This window comes from Onychomys torridus, chromosome 3 (assembly GCF_903995425.1).
Source record: "Onychomys torridus chromosome 3, mOncTor1.1, whole genome shotgun sequence".
NCBI classification, from domain to species: Eukaryota; Metazoa; Chordata; class Mammalia; order Rodentia; family Cricetidae; genus Onychomys; species Onychomys torridus.
In genome coordinates this window covers 141,663,334-141,685,377 of record NC_050445.1, presented here as the reverse complement: position 1 = coordinate 141,685,377, position 22,044 = coordinate 141,663,334, and the positions used below count along the sequence as shown (strand labels likewise).

Below are 22,044 nucleotides of genomic sequence, written 5' to 3'. Positions count from 1 at the left end.
AGGTCTTGCTCAGGCTGGACTCTGATCACAAGGAGAGATGTGTTCCCTTCCCTTCCTGTGATCTGTGACATTCCCAGCCTCCCTCTCTCAGTGGCTCATCTTCAGCATGCTCAGACCTGCAAGGGTCCCTGACTAGGCCACTTCCTCATAAATTTTCTCCATCAGCAGGCCTGACTATAGCTGCCATGCTCCATGCTTAACATTGGGCTACTGAGCACTTGACATTCTAGGTGCATACTTGGTCCTGGGTGGAAGTGGAGTTGGGAACGTGGCAGATAGACCAGAAGCCACATTATGAAGAGTGGGTTGGAACAGAGGCAGGGCTGGCAGGAGCAGTGGGGCTAAGGTAGCTGGGTGCAGTGGCTGGGGCAAGGTTAAGTCCAAAAGGCAAGGCTCCCATGCACAGTTCTAAAGGGTGGGAAGTATAGATCCTGGAAGGATGGGCATCCCTGAGAGAAGTAGGCTGGGTTCACTGGCAGGCCTGGGAGCAGGGTAGATTAGGAGACAGGGACCCTGGGTACCCCAGAATACTTCTGCTCCCCCATAGGGAGTCAGACATCCCTGTGGGTCTGACCTGAGAGACCAGACACTATGGGGACCTCCCACTACACACTTTGAAGTAGGTCAAAGACCTGCTTCAGGGTGGCCTCAGCCTGCCACCTGTGCTGTTTGCTGCTTGACCCGCTTGCTGCAGACTCTATGGAAGACAGGAACATACATCATTCCACAAACTTCTCTGTGTGTCATCATGAGCCGGCTCTGGGGACAGAGTAGGGAATATGACAACTGATGTCCCTGACCTAACCGAATCTACTTCCAGTGGGGAGCAAATTACAGATACTAAAGAAAGCAGTGGCCAGTCAGAGAAAAACTCCTGATGACAATGTTCTGATCATTTGGTAGGGTAGCTGGGGACCTTCCATTCTCAGGCAGCACATTCAGGTTCAAGTTTGAAAAACTGTGAGGGAGGCAGGCTGACCAAGTGTCTGTTTTCCATGGCTATAATAGAATATCTGAGATTGGAAAATTTATAAAGGAAAGATGTTTAATTTGGCTCACCATTCTGAATGCTTGGAAGTCCCAGACTGACTGATGTCTCTGGAAAGAGCTTTGTACTGCTTCTGCCCACAGTAGAAATGTGGGAGGGCAAGGAGGCTCAAAACCTGTTCTCAGCATGACTTCCCCTGAGAGTAACACTAATCCATTTGCTGGTACTCAGTTTCCATCACCCAGTATCCTGCTGGGCCCCATCTCCCAACACTACCACACTCAGGAATCAAAGATCCTACACATGAACTCTTGAGGCCACACTCAACCAAAGTACCTAAAGCTCAGAGGAGAACTTTGGGCAGCATTGAACTGGGCATGCTCAGGGCACAAAAAGGCCCATGGCCACAGCACAGAGAGGGGAAGTCTAAGAGAGGGGCCTGAGTGATCAGAGCCCACTTGTGGACAAAGTTAGATTTCTTTCTTCAGGAGATCATTTGGAGGGGTTTTAAGTAGGGGAGGAACCTTGCTGGTGGTGGGCAGATACAAATAACACCAGTACACATTCCAGAGGAGGAGGAGGAGGAAGAGGAGGAGGAGAGAGAGAGAGAAAGAGAGAGAGAGAGAGAGAGAGAGAGAGAGAGAGAGAGAGAGAGAGAGGTGTGACAGGAAAGATGGCCATGGGGGGGGGGTGGAGTGGAGAGAAATGAGCTGTGTTGTAGCCTAAGAAGCAGAGCCAGAGGACCTGGATGCTGCCAGTCTGGAGAGGAAGTGTGGGGAGCAACCATCTGAAGGTGGCTGTGGGCAGGCAGAGGGCTCACAGGGGCAGCTGGAGAAACCAAGTGCCTGTGGAGGGCTTGAGGTGCCCGCTTTGGGTAGCCAAGTGGATATGTTGAGGAAGACTTGGATTTATGCATCTAGGGCTTCAGGGGGGAGTCCCCGGAGACTTCCATCTGGGGTCATCAACATCGTAATGTCATTCCAATCTATTTAGGAGTAAAGAAAGAAGACAAAGATAGGACTGAAGGGCCACTCATCACTTGGATGTTATGCAGGGGAGGCAGGGCCAGCAAAGAAGTGGAGAAACTGCTGCCTGGGAGGTTGGTGAATCCTCAAGAGCAGCCCAGGGAATGCTGAGGTGAGGCAGGATAATGCCAGAGTAGCAGCAGCAGGATTTGGCCACTTGGTAGGTATTGGTGTTACCAATGAGTACTCAGTGTAGCAGGAGCCAGAGCCCAGTTAGAGTAGGATTAAGGGAGGCTGTGATGTGGGGACCACAAATGTCTTTTCTTTCAGTAATGGGAAATGGGAAAATGGAGCAGTAGCTGCAGAGGCTATAGGGGTCAAGGAAGGGAAAAGCTGAGAAAATGTATGTGATTCAACAGAAATACAGGAAGAGGTATGTGAGGCACGGATCTTGAAGGACTAGCTGCAGAGCATAGGGAATGACCTTTATCACGGAGTACAGACAGTTTAGACACAGTAATGGAGGCATCTAGGTGGAGGTGGTTGGTGGCCTAAGGCTTCTAGTTTCTTGTTTCTGTTTGCTTCAAGATGTGACTACAGTCTTAGGCAGAGAAAATAGATAGGGATGGGAAGGGAGAGAAGAAAGCCTGGGTGCTCTTTACAGAGTTTGCTGGGGTAGTAAGATTTGCTGGGAAATGTGCTTCTCTCTTGGAGAGCTGTGGACCCCGCTGTGCAGAGGGCCCAACTCTCATTGTTTTGTGGCTATACTCTTTCCACGCTCACTGGCTTGATGTGTGTGGAGCTGGAGGCTGCCTGGCTTTTATGAGAAGACCAGGCAGAGGGAAGGAGGGTCCAGAGAACAATGATGACAAATTGATGATGTCATCTGGTTTTGTCAGCTTTTGTCCCCATAATGAAATACCGGAGACTATCAATGAAGAAAAGAAGTCTGTAGCTCAGTTTTAGAGGTTAAAATTAAGAACAAGGAAGCAGAGGGGAAGGATGCATGGGGCCAGGCTTGCTCCTCTTATGACACCCATTTTGCAAGAACTTGGGGCTCTAAGAGAGGTAGCCCATGCTTCCAATGACCTAAGGATGTCCCATTTGAATCTCCTTAAAGGGCCCACCATCTTACATTAATGCCACCCCAGATACCAAGCCTTTGACCCATGGGCTTCTGGGTAAAGAAGTAAGCAAAGTGAAGGGAGGGAAGGGTTTTGGTGACAGGGCCAAGGCTGGGGCAGTAGCTGCATGGCCCTGAGCAATGCCTTCAGACTTAACAGGGCAAATGTTGCTCAGACATCCTGACCTCTGGCTTGGTCCCTAGCATCTCTTAGCTTCCTCAGTAGGCATAGGAACAAGTCTCTTCTCAAAAGTGCTTGACCTGAACAGAAGGAGGACAGATGTCTTTTCTACCTGCTGAGTATGGAAAAGGGAAACCAGGCCGACCCCTCTGTCTAAGGGTGACATAGCCTGGCACTCCCAGGCTTCCCCCATCCCTTCTCCATCCCTCTGAAAAAGGAAAGTGATCCTTCCCAGTTAACAGATGTGGAAACTAGGGTGAAGAGAAGTGGGGGCTGAGGGGAGCCCGAACCCCAGCCTAAGCTCTTGTTCCTGCACTCCAACATGTGTTTGTGGGTGGACACAGCACTCTGCTAGCACCTACAGTCCCGGAAGTGGAAATGGGAGTGAGTGTAGATGAAGTGGAATCAGATTCACTGTTGGGATGCTGGGCTCCATTCCTCAGCCCCAGGGGCCTTCCACTGGTCCCTAGGACGCCCCTCTGTAGACTTCCTTGATGGTAACGCCCAACCTCTGGGGTCTACCTTTCTCCCTGTTCTTTCCATTTCTTTTGCTCCTGGCTGAATTCATTTCTCTTCTTGGTATTTTCACAACGTATTTGGAGCAAGTTAGTTCTGGGGGAGGTACTTTGAAATCCTGTAAACATTCCATTCCCAACTTGTTCTATCATCTATCTATCTATCTATCTATCTATCTATCTATCTATCTATCTATCTATCATCTATCTATCATCTATCTATCATCTATCTATCTATCTATCTATCATCTCTAGTTATCATGTGTCTATCATCTATGTATATCTACCTCTACCATGATATTTTTCATCTACCATCTATATCTTTTTCTATCATTTCTATATCTATTCTCTATTCTGTCTATGGCTATCATCTGTTTGTCTGTCCCTACCCATCATCTTGTTATCATTTCTAATTATTCATCCTTTTACTTTTTAGTTTCAACATTTTTACTATGCACCCATACTGTACTTAGTGGGTTCTACCTGGCTATCCTGACTTACTTTAAACTGCAATCATCCCTGATTGGGTCTCCAAGAGCATCTTAAGCCTGGCTCCTGTGTGCTTTCCCCTTTTTTCTGGATTTCTGATTTCCCAGCTCCAGCCATTTCAGGTGCACTTCATCTGCCTCTATTTTCAATCAGCCCTTCCCCCTGGTGTCCTTGACTGGATGATAGTAGCTAGAAATAAATAGTAGCTAGAAGGAGCTGGTAATGCTCTGTATCATTAGGGTGTCTCACTGAAGAGAGCTGGGGACTGAGTATGTATGTGACATATGTGTGCACATTTATGTGTATGTGTGTGCATGCATGCATGTGTATAATATATGCATGTGTGGTGTATGTTTGTGTGTGCTATATGTGTGTAATCATTTATATGTATGTGTTACATGTGTGAATATGTGTATATGTGTGTATACATGTATGAACATATGTATATGTGTGTATGCATGTGTGTATATATGTGTGTATACATGTGTATACATGTCTGAATATATGTATATGTGTGTACACATGTGTGTATATGTGTGTATGCATGTGTGTATATGTGTGTATGTATGTGTGTATATGTGTGTACACACTTAGATGACACTCATTCCTGTCTCTATCTTCACATGCTGTTGAGGCTAAGCTCGTGGGACTGACTCTTTCATTTCTAACTCAGCCCCATGAGTCTCCTCTGCTTTTCTCCCTTTCTCTGTCCAGATCTCTTCCTCTGACATTGAAAAGCTAGAGTTCTGTTATTGACATATTGGCTTGCTGGATCAATCCTCCTGCATGTGACCAATCTCCCAGAGCCCCCACTTCCTGCACCATGTACGCTTGTCACTGTCACCCTTGGGGGACAGCTTTCCAAGTGGCATCCCACCTCCTCCACCTTCAAGGGCCCTCTTCCACTCTGGGGCACCTCTGTTCCACCCAGAACAGTTCTCTGAGAAATGTCCCCCATTCCCAACTTGGTGTCAGACAGCCAGGCTGGGCCACTGTCTCTTGACTCAGGCTTCCCCATCCCATCCTGCCTTGCGACATCTACCTCACCTGTCCCCGGCAGCACGGACATCCAGTTTGCTCAGCCCCAGCTCACCCATTTCATGCTCTGGATTGTCATGGCATATACTTGGTGCTATTGGGTCTCGTGCTTAACTGAAGCAAAGGCCTACGAAGGCTAGACTGCTCTCACCACTCCCTCCCCCAAAACCAGCTACCCCTATGCCTCAGGTGTGCCCCACCCACCGTATACACTGTACCAACCCAGGCTCAGTGGCTTTCATTTCTTCCTCCCTAGAAGGAAGAATAGGTAGGTGGGGCGGGTGAGATTGTAGCAGGCCGTGTCCCTGCATCAGCTTGCTCAGCCTTGGCATGTGTCCTCGACAAGACAGCTTGACTTCCGTGAGTGCTTCCATGGAGATGAGGTAGACGCACCGCCACCACCAGTTGTACGAGTGTCGGGAGTGTGGGCGGCAGGCCATAAATAACAACATGCACACAAAACACCTGGCACCCAGAGTCAGAGCGTGGCTCCTTCTCCTCCTCCATGTGGCTCCTGGGGTGGGTTGATTCACATGGAGACACACACCTACAGGAAGCCACCTGCACAGATGGGCCACCTTCACGTGCCTCGATCCACACATGTTTCAGTCATTTTTCTCTGACTTAAACACCAGCAATTATTATTGCCTCCATGAGAGAAACTGACGGGGTTGGGGGTGGCTGAAGGCATGCTTCAGAAAGTCCCCTCCTTTGTGAAGATTGACATCAGGGCAGAGATTGAAGCTCTGTAATTTTGTAAACAAACAAACCAGAAGAAAAAAGAAGTATAATCCATTTACTCTCCAGACACCCAAAGGGAAAAGATGTACCTCTCTGTTTTCTTCATCTTGTGCATGTCCCTAAGGATACGTGTCACAGGTGGGAGAGATCGTAGGGTAGCTGATGAAACAGTGGCAGTGGACACACGGGTTTTGCAATCTAACTCGTGAGGACTCTTTTGCATCATTTTACACTGAAGAGCAAACTGCTCTCCAGAGGAGGGATATTGAGGTACAGCTTAAAGAGATGAGCAATGAGCAGCAGGTCAATGTCAAGTACATGACCTTGCATATGTTAGATACTCAACACATATTAGCTGCATGTTATTTCACACTGATAGCATACAGATCCAACACTGCTGTAATTCTATGTCGGGCACTTTAGGATTCATTGACAGGACCTCATTGCCAAACACCTGGGGCTTCTGTGGCCTTCGGAAAGCACTTCTTTTCACTGAGGTGGATTCTACCCTCCTGCTACTCTCCTGAAGTTCTGTTTCTTTTCTTCTGGGCCACACAAGCCAAGGAGTTGTCCTTGCTCACACATTCCCAGGCTGTTTCTCCTAGATTCTCCCTATCTGTGCTTCAGAGGGCCTTGGCTAAATGCACTGTAGTTCCCACTGACACTTTGGCAGGCACCACGTCACGTGGCTACTGGCTGGAGATCAATGGTTGTGTGTGTGAGGAGGTAGTCTTGCCATAGGCTGCTGGCAGGTGTTGTCTCCAAATCTAAACCTACCTGGTAGATGCTTCGAAGCCTGAGAGACATACTTTTTCTTTTCTTTTCTTTTCTTTCTTTCTTTCTGGTTTTTTTTTTTTTTTTTTTTTTTAACATCAGTGTTGTTCAATTTGGTTTTCACTACAAACTACCAAGATTCTCTCATTCATCCCTTGCCTGGGGTCCTGGCTCTCAGCAGCATGCTAGCTGCATGTTTGGTAGCATCCCATGGTGAGTGTGAAGTCCCTGCAGGAGACCTACACTCACCTACATGATGACCAGCTCTGGAATGCAGTCTTGGGACTGTTGGGAACCTGCATGGTAACTTGTCCTTGCCTCCATTAGGGCACCATTGGACTGACACTTGCCCTTCTCCTTCTTGGGAAACTGCAGGGGCTACTCCTGATTCACATCCATCTGGACAAGGACAGCTAGTCATCTTAGATGAGTTTCTGTGTGCGCCTCAGTTTCTATGGAACAAGAACCATAGTGATTCAGACATCAATGTGTCACTGTGGGGACTGGGTGATTACTGCTATAAAGCTGCCACAGCCTGTAGCAGCTCTTATGTGACCCTGAGAGCCCACATGACATATTCCACAGATTGGAGGAAAGAATGTAGTCACATCAGTGCCTTGAAATTGGTCCGCATACCCTTTCACCACCTCCATACAGTCAAAGTCTAAGGACCTCGTTTCCATCCCTTGGAGATCCAGTCAATTATCTCTCTCTAGCACACCACTGTATGAAACAGAACCACGCTGGTGGGCAGGCAGCAACCAATACCCATTAGCCATTGTTATTAGTATTTCATTTATTAACTTGACAAATAATGCTGTCAAAGGAAGAAATGAGATTAATCATGTAAAACTGTTTTGAATGAACCTGTACCACTAGCTCCTGGCAATTGCCTCTCCTTTCCCTAACTGCAGTGAAATGCTCCATTAGTAATTCCATTGATTCCGCCCTTCAAGCATTATTGTCCCATATGCCAGGCCCTGTGCTAGGTATTAAAGGAGTTAACTGTGTGACTAGGAAAACAAAAACCATTGCTTCACGAAGCTTCTGGCCTCACAGAGATGCACGACCACAAGAGCGGTAAACAAAAACTACTGTGTAATTAGATGTCGTGAACGAACGTGCTTAGAAAGAACAGGTGAGGGAACTGGGGGCTGGGCGTTGGCACGGACGGTCATGGAGGTGTGTGGGAGCAGCTCACATGCTTGCTTTAGAAAGCTGGGTTTGCACATGCATTTTCACCCTGCCTGGAATGGTCCAGTGGGGGGGGGGGGCAGGAGGGAGTTGACATCCTAGTCATCAGCAGTACTCCTTCCTTCCCTCCTTCCCTCCTCCCTTCTCCTGCCCACCCCCCATTCCCTCTGATCCCGGTTCCCTTCTGGATCCTATTGTTAAGCATTGCCAAGCACTGGTTGTAAAGGAACACTTTCTGAAGAGAAGGCCTTGGGGCAGAGACTTCAGAGAGTTAGAGCAGAGGCCAGCCATGCTGAGGGGACAGGACAAGTGGTTTACAATGGGGGACTAATGTACAGTTGCCACTCAATGTCCATGGAGGTTGGTTCCCGGACTCCCTGAGGATACCAAGAACCAAGCACACTCAAGTCCCTTCAATAAAATGGCATAATATTTGTATGTAGACTTTGAATGTTGCTTGTGCATTTCCTCTATGTACTTTAAATCCACTCCACATTCCTTAGAACATTGAACACCATGGAAACACTATGTAAATAGTTGTTAGATGATGCAGCCTGGGGAATAAAGACAACAAACATCTATGCTCAATACAGACACCACTTGCCTTTCAAATCCTCTTGATTCCCTGGTGGTCTGATCTGTGGGTGTAAAACCTACAATGATAGAGAGTCGTCTGTGTAAATCCCCTGAGGTGTGGGACATTTTTTTTCTCTGTCCCTTGTTGGCTTTTGATCTGGTTATATGGTGAGAGTGAGACCTGGGGGTGATATTCTGAACACCCAAACCCAGTGGAACCCATTCTGCCTGGTACAAGTTCTTTCTCAAATACCATGTAGATGGGGCCTGCATAGTCACCTGCCCTCTATCAGTGTGTTGGGAGTTAAGTAGACTAGACCATGCTGGTGCTTCTTAGTGTTCAGGGATGGCTTGGGGTGGGTAGAAATCCCCAGATGGCTTTGATGGAGAAAGCATTATGGTGGGTACACCCAGTTAGAAAAGGCCTCCAGCTAAAGCCGAACATGTCATCGGAGCCGCAGTTTGGCAGATTGGTCCCTGCAGAGATCTGGAGCTGGCTAGGATAGGAAGCATGCGCTGGTAGAGGGGTGGACTCTCAAGCTCCCGGCTCTCAGGTGAATGGAGATTTGGACCAGGAGAGGGTACCATTTTGCTGAATGTAGTACACTGAGGCTGCATGACACCAGGGCCCACCTATGCCACCTGTAATGGAGTCTGTTGGTGCAGGACCACTAGATATGCAGATAATGACTCAGATAGTGTCTTTCTCCATCACCTGTGGACTGTGATATGCAGGCTCTGATTCTGTGTGAGAAAGATTTACAGAGTACCTGGGCTCTGGAGAACACAGCGCACAGAGGCAAGGTATGGGTTGATGCCAAGGAAGATTGGTAGTTCTGACCAAGCCTAGCTGCCCACCTTTTTCTGTCTTTCCCTCATTTGCTCACATGAGCAGCCTTGAGAAGGACAGGGCAGTCCTTACCTCCTCCAGCTTCTTCCCTTCCACCTCTCAAGCATTTGCTCAATGTGCACACTCTCCAGGTGGCAGAAGGTCAGAAATGATCGCACATTTATGCGGTAGGGGCAGGCGCCTCTGTGAGGCTGGGTGAGTTGTTCAGGTGACTCAGTGGGCCCAGTTTGGGTTTGACTCTTCTAGACTCCAGGTCTCTTAATAGGCAGATGAGAGCAGCCATATTGTCTCTGGGAGAACGGTTAAGTTAATTCATGTGAAACTGCTCTTCAAGCTGCTGTTCGGCTGTTGATAATTTACTAGTATAATTAGGGCTGGTTTGCAGCTCTTTGGTCTTTTAAACCAATGCTCTTGTTTTGTTTGTTTGTTTTCAATTGTTTATTCATCTACCCACCCACGTGAGAAGTTTAGAATGTCTGTGGAGAGTCTAGTGCTCCGCTAGATACTGGAAGCGGGAAGCTAAGATAGGCAACTCGGAGAGGGGTCATGGGCTGATGCCTGGGGAGCACAATGGTGATAGTGCTGACTCTAAGTGTCACCCAAACAGGAGACTAAGCCAAGGACTTGGAGAGGGGGGTTCTGGTGTAGTTACAGTGTCAGATTTGGGGGTTTCATGACTTACAATCCATTTCCTGTCCTAGGGAATGCAACCTTCCTGCTCACTTTTCCATGGGACAGAATTAGCTTTGGGGTGAGCAGGATGGCTCGTGCCTATAATGCAGCACTTACAAAGCTGAAGCAGGAGGTTCCCTGTAAGTTCTGAGGCTAGTCCAGGACACATAGTGAGTTCCAGGTTAGCCTGGGCTACAGTATGAAATCCTATCTGAAAAACAAAATAGTAAGTAAATAAAAATAAATAGATAATTAAAATAAAATTAAATGGCAGACCATGAACTCCAGGCCTTACGGTGCCATCTGATTTGATGGATACATTGAAATCCCAAATCAGGTTAGGCTGGGCTAATTTACTTTGTAATAACCACTCAAATAAAAAAGGGAAAAATCCCATTAAGAGCACCAACAACTGAATTCTGGTTGTCTAATTTTCCAACTGAAGCCACAGGGTAAAAGCTCCCAAGTTAGAACCCATGGCTCCCTGTGGAACATTTAGCTATGATTAATCACTGTAAATTTTATGAGCCAGGGTCCTGTCACAGCTAGTCGAACAAACTTTCCATCATACTTATGGCCTGGAAACACAGCTCCAGATAGTGACCTCAAAGCCACCTTGAGCTGATGTTGCCCTGGTGATGTGGGGTCCAGACTGGACAAGGGGATCTGCAGCCTAGCTGTTTGGAGCCTTGAGGACACTAGCTTCTACCCCTCAAAAAGCCTGTTTGTGGAGAAGGAAAATAGAGCTTTGTATGCTTATACAGTCCTGTGAGCCAGCCTCATGCTCTATGTGAGCCAGATAGGTAGACAGCTTAGATAGAACATAGATAGATAGATAGGTAGATAGATGATAGATAGATAGATAGATAGATAGATAGATAGATAGATAGATAATACATATATTACATATATACATACATGGGTGATGGTTAATATTGACTGTCAACTTGACCTAGGAGATAATCTATGGGCATGCCAATGAGGGAGTTTCTATATTAGATTAATTGATATGGAAAGAACCATCCTAACTATGGGCAGCACCATCCCACGGGCCAGGATCCAGAACTGAATAAAAAGAGAAAATCAACTGAAAACCAGTGCTCATCCCTCTGATTCCCAACTGCAGATGCAGTATGAGCAGCTGCCTCACATCCCTGCTCTCAGGACTTCCTGTAAATGGACCACGTCCTCAAACTGTGAGCCAAAAATAAACCCCCTCTTCCTCCTTAAGTAGTTTCCTTCTTGAAGTATCTCTGAGGTCATCCTAGCTGGAGCCTTGCATTAAGCACCCAGAGTGGGGCTATGGGATCCCAGAGGCAGAAGGGAGTCTTATCTAGGGCCAAATGGAGGCCGTGCCATATTACAAGACGACAAAATGACCCAAAGCTGAGCAGCTGTGTATAAACGTTAGATATGCAAAGAAAATACAAAAAGGAAGGCTATTAGACGGTGTCAAACTGTCAATAAAAATAAAATAAGCTAGGTTTGCGAGCTTTTAGTTAGGCAGAAGGGTATGAGTATGCTGGTTGGCTCTTTTTCAGAATGAGCAATAAATTAGGGACTATGTGGACATTTTCCAAAGCTCTTGACTTTGTCCCTTTTGAATTCTATGGGTGTGCTAAGGGACCCTTTTCTCTTAGTTGAATTCTTTTTTCATGGTCTCGAGTCCCCCCCAAAATACTACAGGCTTAACACTAGCCTCTCCCACTTGTTCCAAAATTTTTGGAGAAGTCTGGCCTTACTTTGTTCTTCCTTCTTAGGGGAGGGGCCACCAATGGTGAGCAGGAAGGGCACACAGGCCTCCAAGGTGGGTGGTGAGGGTGGGTGAATGTGAGCAGTGTCTGACACCTTATAAAATTTGATTAAGCCTTGATTAACCAGGAAGTAGAGAGGGAGCTGCCATCAGGAGCTGCTGATGGTGCCCTTAACTGTGAAGACAAGAGACAAAGGCCCTAGCCTGTGTGTCCTTTGCTACAGAGGAGCCTCCAGTCCAAATTAATTGCCTTGGATTCAAGACAGACATAATTTATTTGGTTTGTGACTCTGAGGTCTGGGCTTCTGCTCAATTTTGCTAGCGTGATATTTCCAGGAACTGTCACAGAAGGAGGGTTTCAGAGCATGACAGTGTGTGGCCTTGCAGCAGAGATGTTAAGAAGGGACTAGGCAATTGACACAACACTCTTCCAGTGTGACAACAGACCCTAAGGTTCCCTTTTTTCTCCATCTGTGCATCAAAGAATACAAAAATTATGTGTCCTTCTGAGTCAACTGATCAAAAACTCAACTAAGCTCATTCTCCTGCTGCAGTGGGATGAGAAGTCACTTCTCACCAGGGCTTTACCCCTTTCTCTTCTCCATATATTGCTAAATAAGGAATATGTCTGCCATGTCTACCTTCTGTTGAGCCTCAGCTACAGGTCTGGCACTTCCTAGGTGTTGTTTCATTTCCTTAATACAACCAGCCCCAGCAGAGACCTCATGCTCTTTGGTATTCTTTGGGGAATTGGATGGGAATTGCAAAGCCAAGTGATGTGTGTAAAATCAGGCAGCTAATTAGAAGACCCAGCATTTAACCCCAGGTTTCTCTGTCTGCTGAGTCCATGGTCTTGTCAAAACACCAATTTGCCTCCTTCACAAACACTAGATGGGCACCCACTGAGTACAGGGCCTTGGCTGTGGACAGATGCAAGAGTAATAAGTGCAGTGTCCTTTGCTCAGTTTGGGTCTGTGTTGTCATGGTAACCTCCCATGGAGCAGGGAGCGCACAGTAGGAGAGTTACAGTCCCCTTCTATCAGACCTGGACTCTGTTTCTACTGCCATCATCTCACCTTGAGACCTCAGTTTCCCTAGCTGTAGGAGAAGAGGTCGCTAACAATAATGTGCTTAGTTCTTAAGGGAAATTGTGTGATGTGGTGTATTCTCCAGACTTAGCACAGAGCCAGGTGCATAGTAATTGTCCAGTACCTTTGATAAAGGACATACTCAAGTAGCTTTCAAAGCATTTTCAGTGACTAAGTAAGTTCCTCTGATGAAGGATAAGGTAAGTTACTCCCTAAAAGCAGGATAAGAACTGGGCTGAAGACTCAGCAGCCCTGCAGCAGGAGCCCAGGGGTCCTCGCCCAGCATGGCTTGGGTTCTTCTTTTCTAGTCATTACCATATTTAAGGGTAAAGTGGAGGAGGTGGAGCTGCCCGTGGAGAAAGTGGACATCATCATCAGCGAGTGGATGGGCTACTGTCTCTTCTATGAGTCCATGCTCAACACGGTGATCTTTGCCAGGGACAAGTGGCTGGTAAGTGGGCCGCATGCTGTCTCCACATTGCCCTGATGGCTGTCTTGCCATATTCCCCATAGCCTCCTGCCTGGGAGGAATATGAGAATTTCAGAGAGGAATGGGCTAGAAGATCACTCTCTCGAGGCTCTCTCTTCAAAGCACCACTGCTTCAGGGCAACAAGTGATCAGTCAACCCTGGTCCAACACACTCAGCTGTCAGAACGCATAACCGTAGTAGGTCTAACTTTGTCCACTCTGGCTAGAACAGAAATCCATTTCCTCTTGTTAAGACTGCTGGGGAGCCAGGGGTCCTGTTTGCCATGGCTTCTCCGAGCCACGGGCTGGTGCCCCGTCCCTCCTTGATTTACCTTCTGCAGTTCACTTGTCCCGTCAGCTCTGCCTGGGCTCCTCAGGTTCCCCGTGCCCCAAATAAACAGAGTGTTACTACCACGTCCAGCCAAGCTGTCAGTCCACTGAGTCGGAAATGCTGGCAAGGGGGTGCTTGTCTGGTGATTCTATGTGCAGTTCAAAATGTGATGTCTTTGTCAGGTGAATAGATTACGAGACCCATTTCCCCACAATTCATCAACAGAAACCTGGAGGGCTTATGTTTCCAGACCGGGCAGCTTTATACGTGGTAGCAATTGAAGACAGACAGTACAAGGACTTCAAAATCCACTGTAAGTCACCGTGTGGTTCTTTGTTGAATGTCTGTTGTGTGCTGGGGTGAGAGAAACTACAGGGTGGACAGTTGGTGTACTGGGAGAGTTTATCTGTGACCCTTCTGGATTCTTCTATGGAGTCTTTCTCACTATTCCCAAGGGTGGGAGGCCTACAGAATACAAATGAACAATGTAGCTGGTAGAAGGTAACATCTGGGAAGTGAGAATAGAGTGTGGACCCGGGGCAGTAGGAGTTGTGCAGAGAGCAGCGGGGCAGGTGGCCAGGTGTGGCAGGTCTCTCATCAAGCCAACCGCTTTGAAACTTGGCCCCTTGCCTCTAAACTGGTCAAAATCACTGTGACTCTGTGTCACATCAGGTAAAATATGGATTCTTCTCTGAGGTTTCTTTAAGGATACATGCAGTGAGGCAGGGAGAGAATCTCAATCAATCAGGTAGTGTGCTTGTGGGGTGGGGGTGGAGGCTCATATGTAAATATGTATCCATAGTTTCTTACAGTGTCTTCTCTCAGGCAAAAGGCCTCTATGTGGTGGTACATTCCTATAGCCCAGCACTCAGGAGGCTGAGGTAGGAAGATCTTAAGTTTGAAGCTAGCCTGGGCTATACAGCAAGACTCCATATTTATCTCTCTACACCACTCTAAACAAAAGAAACAGATGTGGTAGCTAATCCCAGCATTTGGGAGGCTGAGATGGGGGGGATTATCTTGAATTCAATACCAGCCTGGGCTACAGAATAAGGCTCAGTCTCAAAACAAAACAAAATAAATAAACAAAACCTTTGCCAGTACTTTATCTGGTTCTAGAGAACCATTTTATTCTATTTCATTTTAAAAGTTGCATTTCTTACTGACATGGGCCTGGTGTTTGGTGGAATGGTACCCAGTGCATTTCTGTCCGGTGAAACATGGCCGTGACACTTGGAATGGCACATGGCAATGGAGCAAGGAGCCCTTTAAACAATCGACACAGCAGCATTCAAACCAGAAGCAAGAGACAAGAGCTCTAGGTTGGACAGCAGTCAGTACGTCCAGGCTCACGTCCATTGGCTGCACACACCTGTTTGGGAAGATGGCTGTGAGGCTCACACACCCTTCTGGAAGTTGAAGGTCAAAGGCTGAAGCTCAGAGTCAAACTTCAGAGGGGGAAATGAAGGAGTGACTTGAAGCTCCATGCCTTGGAAACCTGCTAGGTCACTGTCATTGCTAATAATTGACCCCAGGAAAGGAGGACACAGGCCTCTGAGTGAAAGTCAGATGTGAGGTGACTGGGGTGAAAGCTTTGGCACCTGCCAACCCCATCATTTTAAATGAGGGCTTTGCCATTTACTGACTGAGTAACCTTGAGTGTGTTACCTGACTTTGAGCCCCAGTGAGAGGTGATGCTCTCAATCCCAGTGATTTGCAAGGATGAAATCAGATGGTATATGCCAAAGAACACCACAGTTTGTGGTGTGTGTAGGAATAGGCCAGGCCTATCCTTTGAAGGAGTAAGCCAGCATCTTGTTCCTCTCTAGGCTCTGCCAAGCCTGCTGGCCTCTGGTGGCTTGGAATATGGGCCTTGCATCTCCCCATCGAAAACTGAAGAAGCCACTGAGTGGTAAACAGTAGTCAAGCGTGTGTTTAAACAGAATTCATATCACCCTGGAACAGCATTTTGGGGCTTGTGAGGAGTAATTGTACTGAGCAGCATGTGGAGAGAACATTCAAACACATTCTTCACTCACATCTACTTAAATATTTATTGAGCTCCAGGAAAGCTCTTTATTTAGCGGCCTTCTAGTTTCCAGAACAAACTCACCTCCTCCCCACTTCCCTCCCCAGAACCTGTTGGGAGCCCTTGGAGCAGGCACATTGCAATGAGCCATTCTGAACCTACCAGAGGAAGGGACAGTGGCGGCTACTTAGGGGATAGCTCAGAACTGGAGGACATGTAGTAATTTATTCTCACAGTCCCTATGATCGCCTTTACAGCTCTGGAAAGGAGAAAATCAAATTAGCAGTCAAACAAACCAAAACTGAACAAAACCAAAAGTCAGGCCCCATTTTTTCCTTATAAAGTGTTTACTTTTGAGTATCTGTTTTAAAAGGTTCACACTATAGTTCTGTGATAGAGTACTTACTTAGCTTCAATTGCCAGCACCACAGGAAAAAAAAAATAGCAACACCAAAACCCCTAAATTCCCAAAGAACAAGATTCTAACATTTATATTTCATTTAGGAATCAGTTAAGTTTTCTACTTAAATGTTTTCCTTTTAAAGACACATTTTTAGCTAAAGGAAACAGGCCCACTTAGAGAAATGTGTTTCCAACAACAGCTTTTGGTTGCTGGTTGCCAAGGGGACAGTTACAGGCAAATTTCAATTGGTCCAAGAAGCACAGGGACAATGTGAATGTGGGGCTTGTCCAGCCCCACAGAAAGTAAACTGTTGAGGCTGAAGCCTTTCCTTCCCATCCCCTCTTCTGTTCCTCCCTTCCCTTCTCCTCTCTTCCTGTCTCTGCCCCCCTCCCCTTCTCAGCCATGAGCACACAACAAAACACAGGCCCTGCCCTCACTCAATTGACCAGCTAAAGGGGAACCTGGCAGAAGGGGCCAGGTGCCTGACCTTCACAGGCTCAGGGTGTGCATGTCTTCTTGGACAAAGCAAGGAATAACACATCAGAGGTTGTGCAAGGTGTGTTTGAATCTGAAAGAGGAGCAATCAATAAAAAAAACAAAACAAAACAAAAAAACAAACAAACAAAAACCAAAACAGTCCTCTACTGCAGAGGAGACTTACAGAATCTCAAAGGTGGGTCATCCATTCCAGTTCATCCCTGCCACAAGTCACCCAACACTAGAATCTCCAGCCAGCTGGGGGTCAAGAGGAGGGGGAGCCCGAAGGAAGACCTGGTGTAGAGGCAGCTGCACTGTGGCTGGAGAGTTGCAGACTCTATCTCTTGGAGGGCTGGGGTCTGTCTGTTTTTTATACTCTCTACCCCTTACTCCGCTTTTGGACTTATACATTTTTTTATGTGGGGACTTTTCCCCATCGCTTACTTTGCCACTGGCAGCCTAAAACATATGAGGACATTATGAACACCTTCTAGTCTGCACAACAAGGCGGTAAGTGGGGCCTTAAGGTACCCCTGTTTTCCTCTGGAGGCATTCTGAGACAGTTGCCCTGGCTGTCAGCTCTCACAGAGAAACTCAGATCTTTCAGGCCAGGAAAAGAGCAGGGCAGCTGCTGTACTTTCCAATATGTATTCTGTTTGTTTCTTTGGCTGTTTCTGAGACAGTATCTTCTTGTGCTTATATCTTTCTTGTATGTCTCTGTCTCTGTCTCTGTCTCTGTCTCTCTCTCTCCCTCCCTCCCTTTCTCCCTCCCTCCCTCCCTCTCCCCCCCTCTCCCCCCTCTCTCTTCCCATCTCAAGTTTTGCTTTGATTACTTGAGTGTGTTTTCCTTGTGTGCATCCTGATTGAGGTTATATACAATGCTTGGATCTATAGGTTGATTATCTCATTAACCTGGAAAAAAAATTAGCCATCATCCATACAAGTGCATATTTTTCTGTCTGATCTTCCTCATCTTCAGGTAGTGCCATTGAAAATGTATTTGATATTACACTATAGATGTTGGATTTTTTTTTCTCATTGTGTTTAATTTTGAGTTATTTTTATTGAACTAGTTTTGGATTTATTGATCGTTTCCTCAATATGTCCATGCATCCCACTAACAAGCTGATTACAAGACTTCTTCCTCTCAGATAGCATGATTCTGGTTTGAAAAATTTCGTTGGCCTTTGAAGAAACTGTTTCTATCTTCTACCCATCTGTTGCACATCCTTTACCTTTCCCACTGGATTTCTTAATGTGTTTGTTATAGTGACTTTACAGTCTCTGTTGAGCAGTTCCAACATCTGAGCTCTAGCTGAGTCTGCCCTTCTCTTTCTCTTTGGATAACAGGTCATATGTGTGCCCTTTTCAGTGTCTTGTAACTCTTCGCTGCTGCTGGGCATGGTGTGTTAAACCACAACACAGAGAGACGAAGGATATTTATACCCAGAAAAGAGGCTTTATCCTACGACAGGTTTTTGCAATAGGGGCTTCAGTTGAATGGGCCTGCAGTCCTGGGCTTTTTAATAACCTTTATTGTGATATATGAAGTCTGTTTCAGAATTAATGTTAATCATCAACAAAAGATGTTCAGGGCCCTCTGATGTCACTTAGATAAGTAGTGGCAGTCCTTCAACAGACAATATGGACTTTCAATAGACAATTCACACCTGATCCACGGCCTCCCATTTCTGCTTCACTTCCACCAAGACAGCCTAGTGGGAAACAAACGGTCAGCAGAACCAAGAAAATGCATTTCTGAAGGTTCTGGATGCTTTGACCCTAAATAGCTGGAGTGGGACAGTCTAGCTGTGGACATAAGATATCAATTAACCCCATTAAAGGTACCTAGAGGATGAGACATTTGCAAAGAAAGACAACATTCCATTTGTGAATACCTTCAGCTTGAAAAGAACCAGCTGTAGGCTGTGCTGTATTGGATGCTGTGGGTGCCGAGGACATGGAAGGGCCCCCAGTAGCTAGAAAGGGGTTGGCAAATACTATGAGACTTTAAGTTCATAACTCAGAACCTGAAAAACACGTCAGAAGATCAAGCAACATGAAGGTTTGCCAACTCTGGGTGGAATGACCATGTTTGTGAAAGTCCAGCTTCCCGAGTCTCCCATCTAGAGATTCTGGTCCAGTAGGTCTGGTCAGAGCCTGGGAACTGCACTTTAAAAAGCATTCTAGAATGTATCAACACTGAGCCAAACCCTTCCTTTTACAAATAAGATTGGCGAAGAGGCTTGGTCTACACAGGACCGCTCAGCTTGGTGCTCAAACCACATAATGACGACTGCCACATGCCAAGGTCTTTCTTGGCACCTGGCACTGTCTCAGGCACTTTGCACAGTGTCCTTTCAATGCTCATAAGGGCCCTAGAGAATAGCCATCATTATCACCTACAGCTCCATTTTAAAGAAAACGACGTGGAGGCTTGGATTTGAATCCCAAGCACCCAGGCCACCAACCATCATCACACATGCCATCTCTGAGGATTTTGTTGAACACTTGTGTGGAGCTTTTTCTGCAGGGAAGGGGTACAGGGACTGAAGGAATGGGTGCACAGTGGCAGGTTTCTTCATGGAGGAGGTTAAACCTAAGGCAATGTAACTCAATACACATGTGTCATCTGGGAAGAGAGTGGATAGTGGCCAGATCCTATAACATGGTCTTCTCTGAGGCTTACCCTGTTGTCCACTGTATGGCTCCTTTCCAACAGTGTGGATTCTGTTTGTCTGTCTGTCTGTCTGTCTGTTGGTCTGTCTGTCTGTCTATCTATCTATATCTATATCTATCTATCTATCTATCTATCATCTATCTATCTATCTATTTTGGAGACAGAGTCTCATGTAGTCAGGCTGGCTTAGAACTCATTAATAGGCAAGGCTGACCTTGAACTCTTGGTTTTCTCACCTCCACCTCTGAATGCTAGGATCAGAGGCATGTACCACCACACTTACATAGTGCTGGAGATGGAACCTAAGGCATGCCAAACAAGCACTCCACCAGATGAGCTACTTCCCAGCCCCCACAATGTCGGTTTCAACCAGGAGTTGGGCACCAGCCTCCTGTAATTGAATGGGCCATGACTGGCATCTTCTCTGGAAGCAGGAATTCACCAGAACTCACCCTCTGGGAAATGATTGTTCCTTCTGCCTGCTTTCTCCTACCCCAGAGATCTTTATGTACCTTAGAAAAGAACAGCAGTTCTTTGACTGGCCATTCACACCTCCCTCTTCCACACCCACTCTCTTCAACACACACAGGGACCTGAGTTCCCCAAGGCACCATTTGTGTGATGAACACTAAAAGAAAATTTACATTTAATAATAGTTTAGACAAAAGCATCTTTACTTCAAAGCATTTCTAAACCCTTCAGAACAAACAGATGAGCTCCAGCTTCTCGTGGACCAGAGCCCTGGCCCAAGCCCTCCCTTTGGCAGGAAGAACTTTGAATGCCTGGCTGTTGTTACACTGGGACACAGCTGGAGGGTTAGGGGTCAACTTGGCTCTTTTCCTAGCTCCACATTGGTGTCACTGGGCTGGTGTGTGACTTTGGGTCAGGGTTTGTGTGTGAGCCAGATGCCAACTTATCAGGGCCAATTTTCTCATCTGTAGCTTAGAGGCACCCTCAAGGGGTTGCTGGGTGTATTAGGCAAAGGTGACTAATCACTAATGCCAATTAGCACCATCACTGATGGTCTTAGTCCATCAGACTCAAACTCACCAGCTCCTACACTCTAATTCTTCTTCCTTCCCAAAGCGTTTCATGAGTAGTCCATGTGGCCCAGAGCCCCATAAGAATGGTTGCCCCTCCCCACATAGGGGTTGCCCCTCAGTGAATGTTTTTCAGATTGATGGCATAGGGGTAAGGTGAGCACCCTCCCGGACCCACCTGCTGAGCAAGCTGGGATTCTGAGTGATCAGGGAGGGAGTCTGCCCAGTGCCCTCAGAGTAAGCTATGGTGCCAGACTCAAACCTGAGTCTGTCTCATTTATGAGCCCTGGTTTCTCTCAGATGCCTTGAAGGTCCAGATGGGCCCTTAGGGGACAGGAAGCTTAAGCAAAGGCCCAGAAACAGGAAAGTAAATGGCCTGGAGAGGAGACAGCAGGTACATGCTGGAAGCCACAGGTCCTGTGTGTAAGGAAGGACCTTAGCTTTGTTGCCTTCTAGATGTGTGACCTTCCAGCAGTTTCCTCTCTGACCCCTGGCTGATGTAACAGAATGGGGCTTGCCTTTTCTAGAGGTGAGAACGGCAGTGTGCATGAGCATCTGGTTCACTGCACAGCTCCCCTTACAGGCGAGTGACCCTTACAGTATTCTGACTGGAGGGAGCAGAGGCTTCACCTGGCTCCCTTGACTTAGAAAGGCTGTGCTGTAGCACCCAGGAGCTTGTGTGAGCTTGGGGCTCCTGCTGCCTGTCTTCATGTCTCACTCTGTTTCCTCAGGGTGGGAAAACGTCTATGGCTTTGACATGACCTGTATCCGGGACGTTGCCATGAAGGAGCCCCTGGTGGACATCGTGGACCCAAAGCAAGTGGTGACCAATGCCTGTTTAATAAAGGTCTGGAGATTCATCTGGGTTGGGACTGGGTATGCTAAGGATCCAGCTGTGCCACTCTGGAAAGCAGGGTCATAGCAATTCCTGCATGGCTCCCCACCCAGGGCACCAAGGCCACTTTGGTCAGAGCCTGGTGACAAGTCAAAAGCTCTTGCTAAGCAGAGCTGCTGAGGGACTCCAGAGTGGCACTGCTGGGAGCAGGACCCAAAGCGGTGCCCTTGGTGGTATGAGTGAGGAGGAGAGCGTCAGAGACCACACTGCTGGGGGGCCGGGGGAATATGGAGACTTAGAATAGCAGGGCAATTCAGGGCTGAGTGTCCATCTTGGGGAAGACCTCTCAGACCTCCTGAGACTGCCACTCCAAGCACACATCAGGTTTGCACAGACAGAGCCTCCAGCCTCATCCTGATGCCTCCTTCAGGTCTGTGCCCTGAAATCCTTGATAGGGGTTTCTTCAGTGTGCACAACTAGCGGGTGAGCATCTTGAATTCATTCTTATTATTAAATATCTAAACATGCCTAATTACAAAGCCTAACAATAAGCATTTGAACCCACCCCCACCACTTTGCCCACCCCAACTCCTCCCAGGAGCCACCACTGTTCAAGGCCAGATGAATCTTTTCTGTTCCCCTTCAGTTTTAGCACTCCTGTATACTAACGTACAATATTGAAACAGATGCAACTGACATGTGGCTACCTCCAGTCTTTTAGGTTGAAAGACATCCACTTCATAGGATGCAAGTTCATTTTCTGGTACAAACCCATGGCTCCTATGTAAGCCTCACCATCCTACCTGTCTCTCTCATTCTATTGGGACATCCTT

At 47.1% G+C, this 22,044-nt stretch overlaps 1 protein-coding gene across 1 annotated transcript in view; it reads left to right on the top strand.

Moving 5' to 3' along the window:
* Positions 1 to 22,044, top strand: part of Prmt8 (protein arginine methyltransferase 8) — an 89,909-nt gene that overhangs the window by 50,543 nt on the left and 17,322 nt on the right. Inside the window, exons 5-7 of the mRNA XM_036180557.1 lie at positions 13,256 to 13,398; positions 13,973 to 14,060; positions 21,108 to 21,223. Of these exons, the coding sequence (XP_036036450.1) occupies positions 13,256 to 13,398; positions 13,973 to 14,060; positions 21,108 to 21,223 (347 nt within the window). The remainder of the gene's footprint in view (positions 1 to 13,255; positions 13,399 to 13,972; positions 14,061 to 21,107; positions 21,224 to 22,044) is intronic.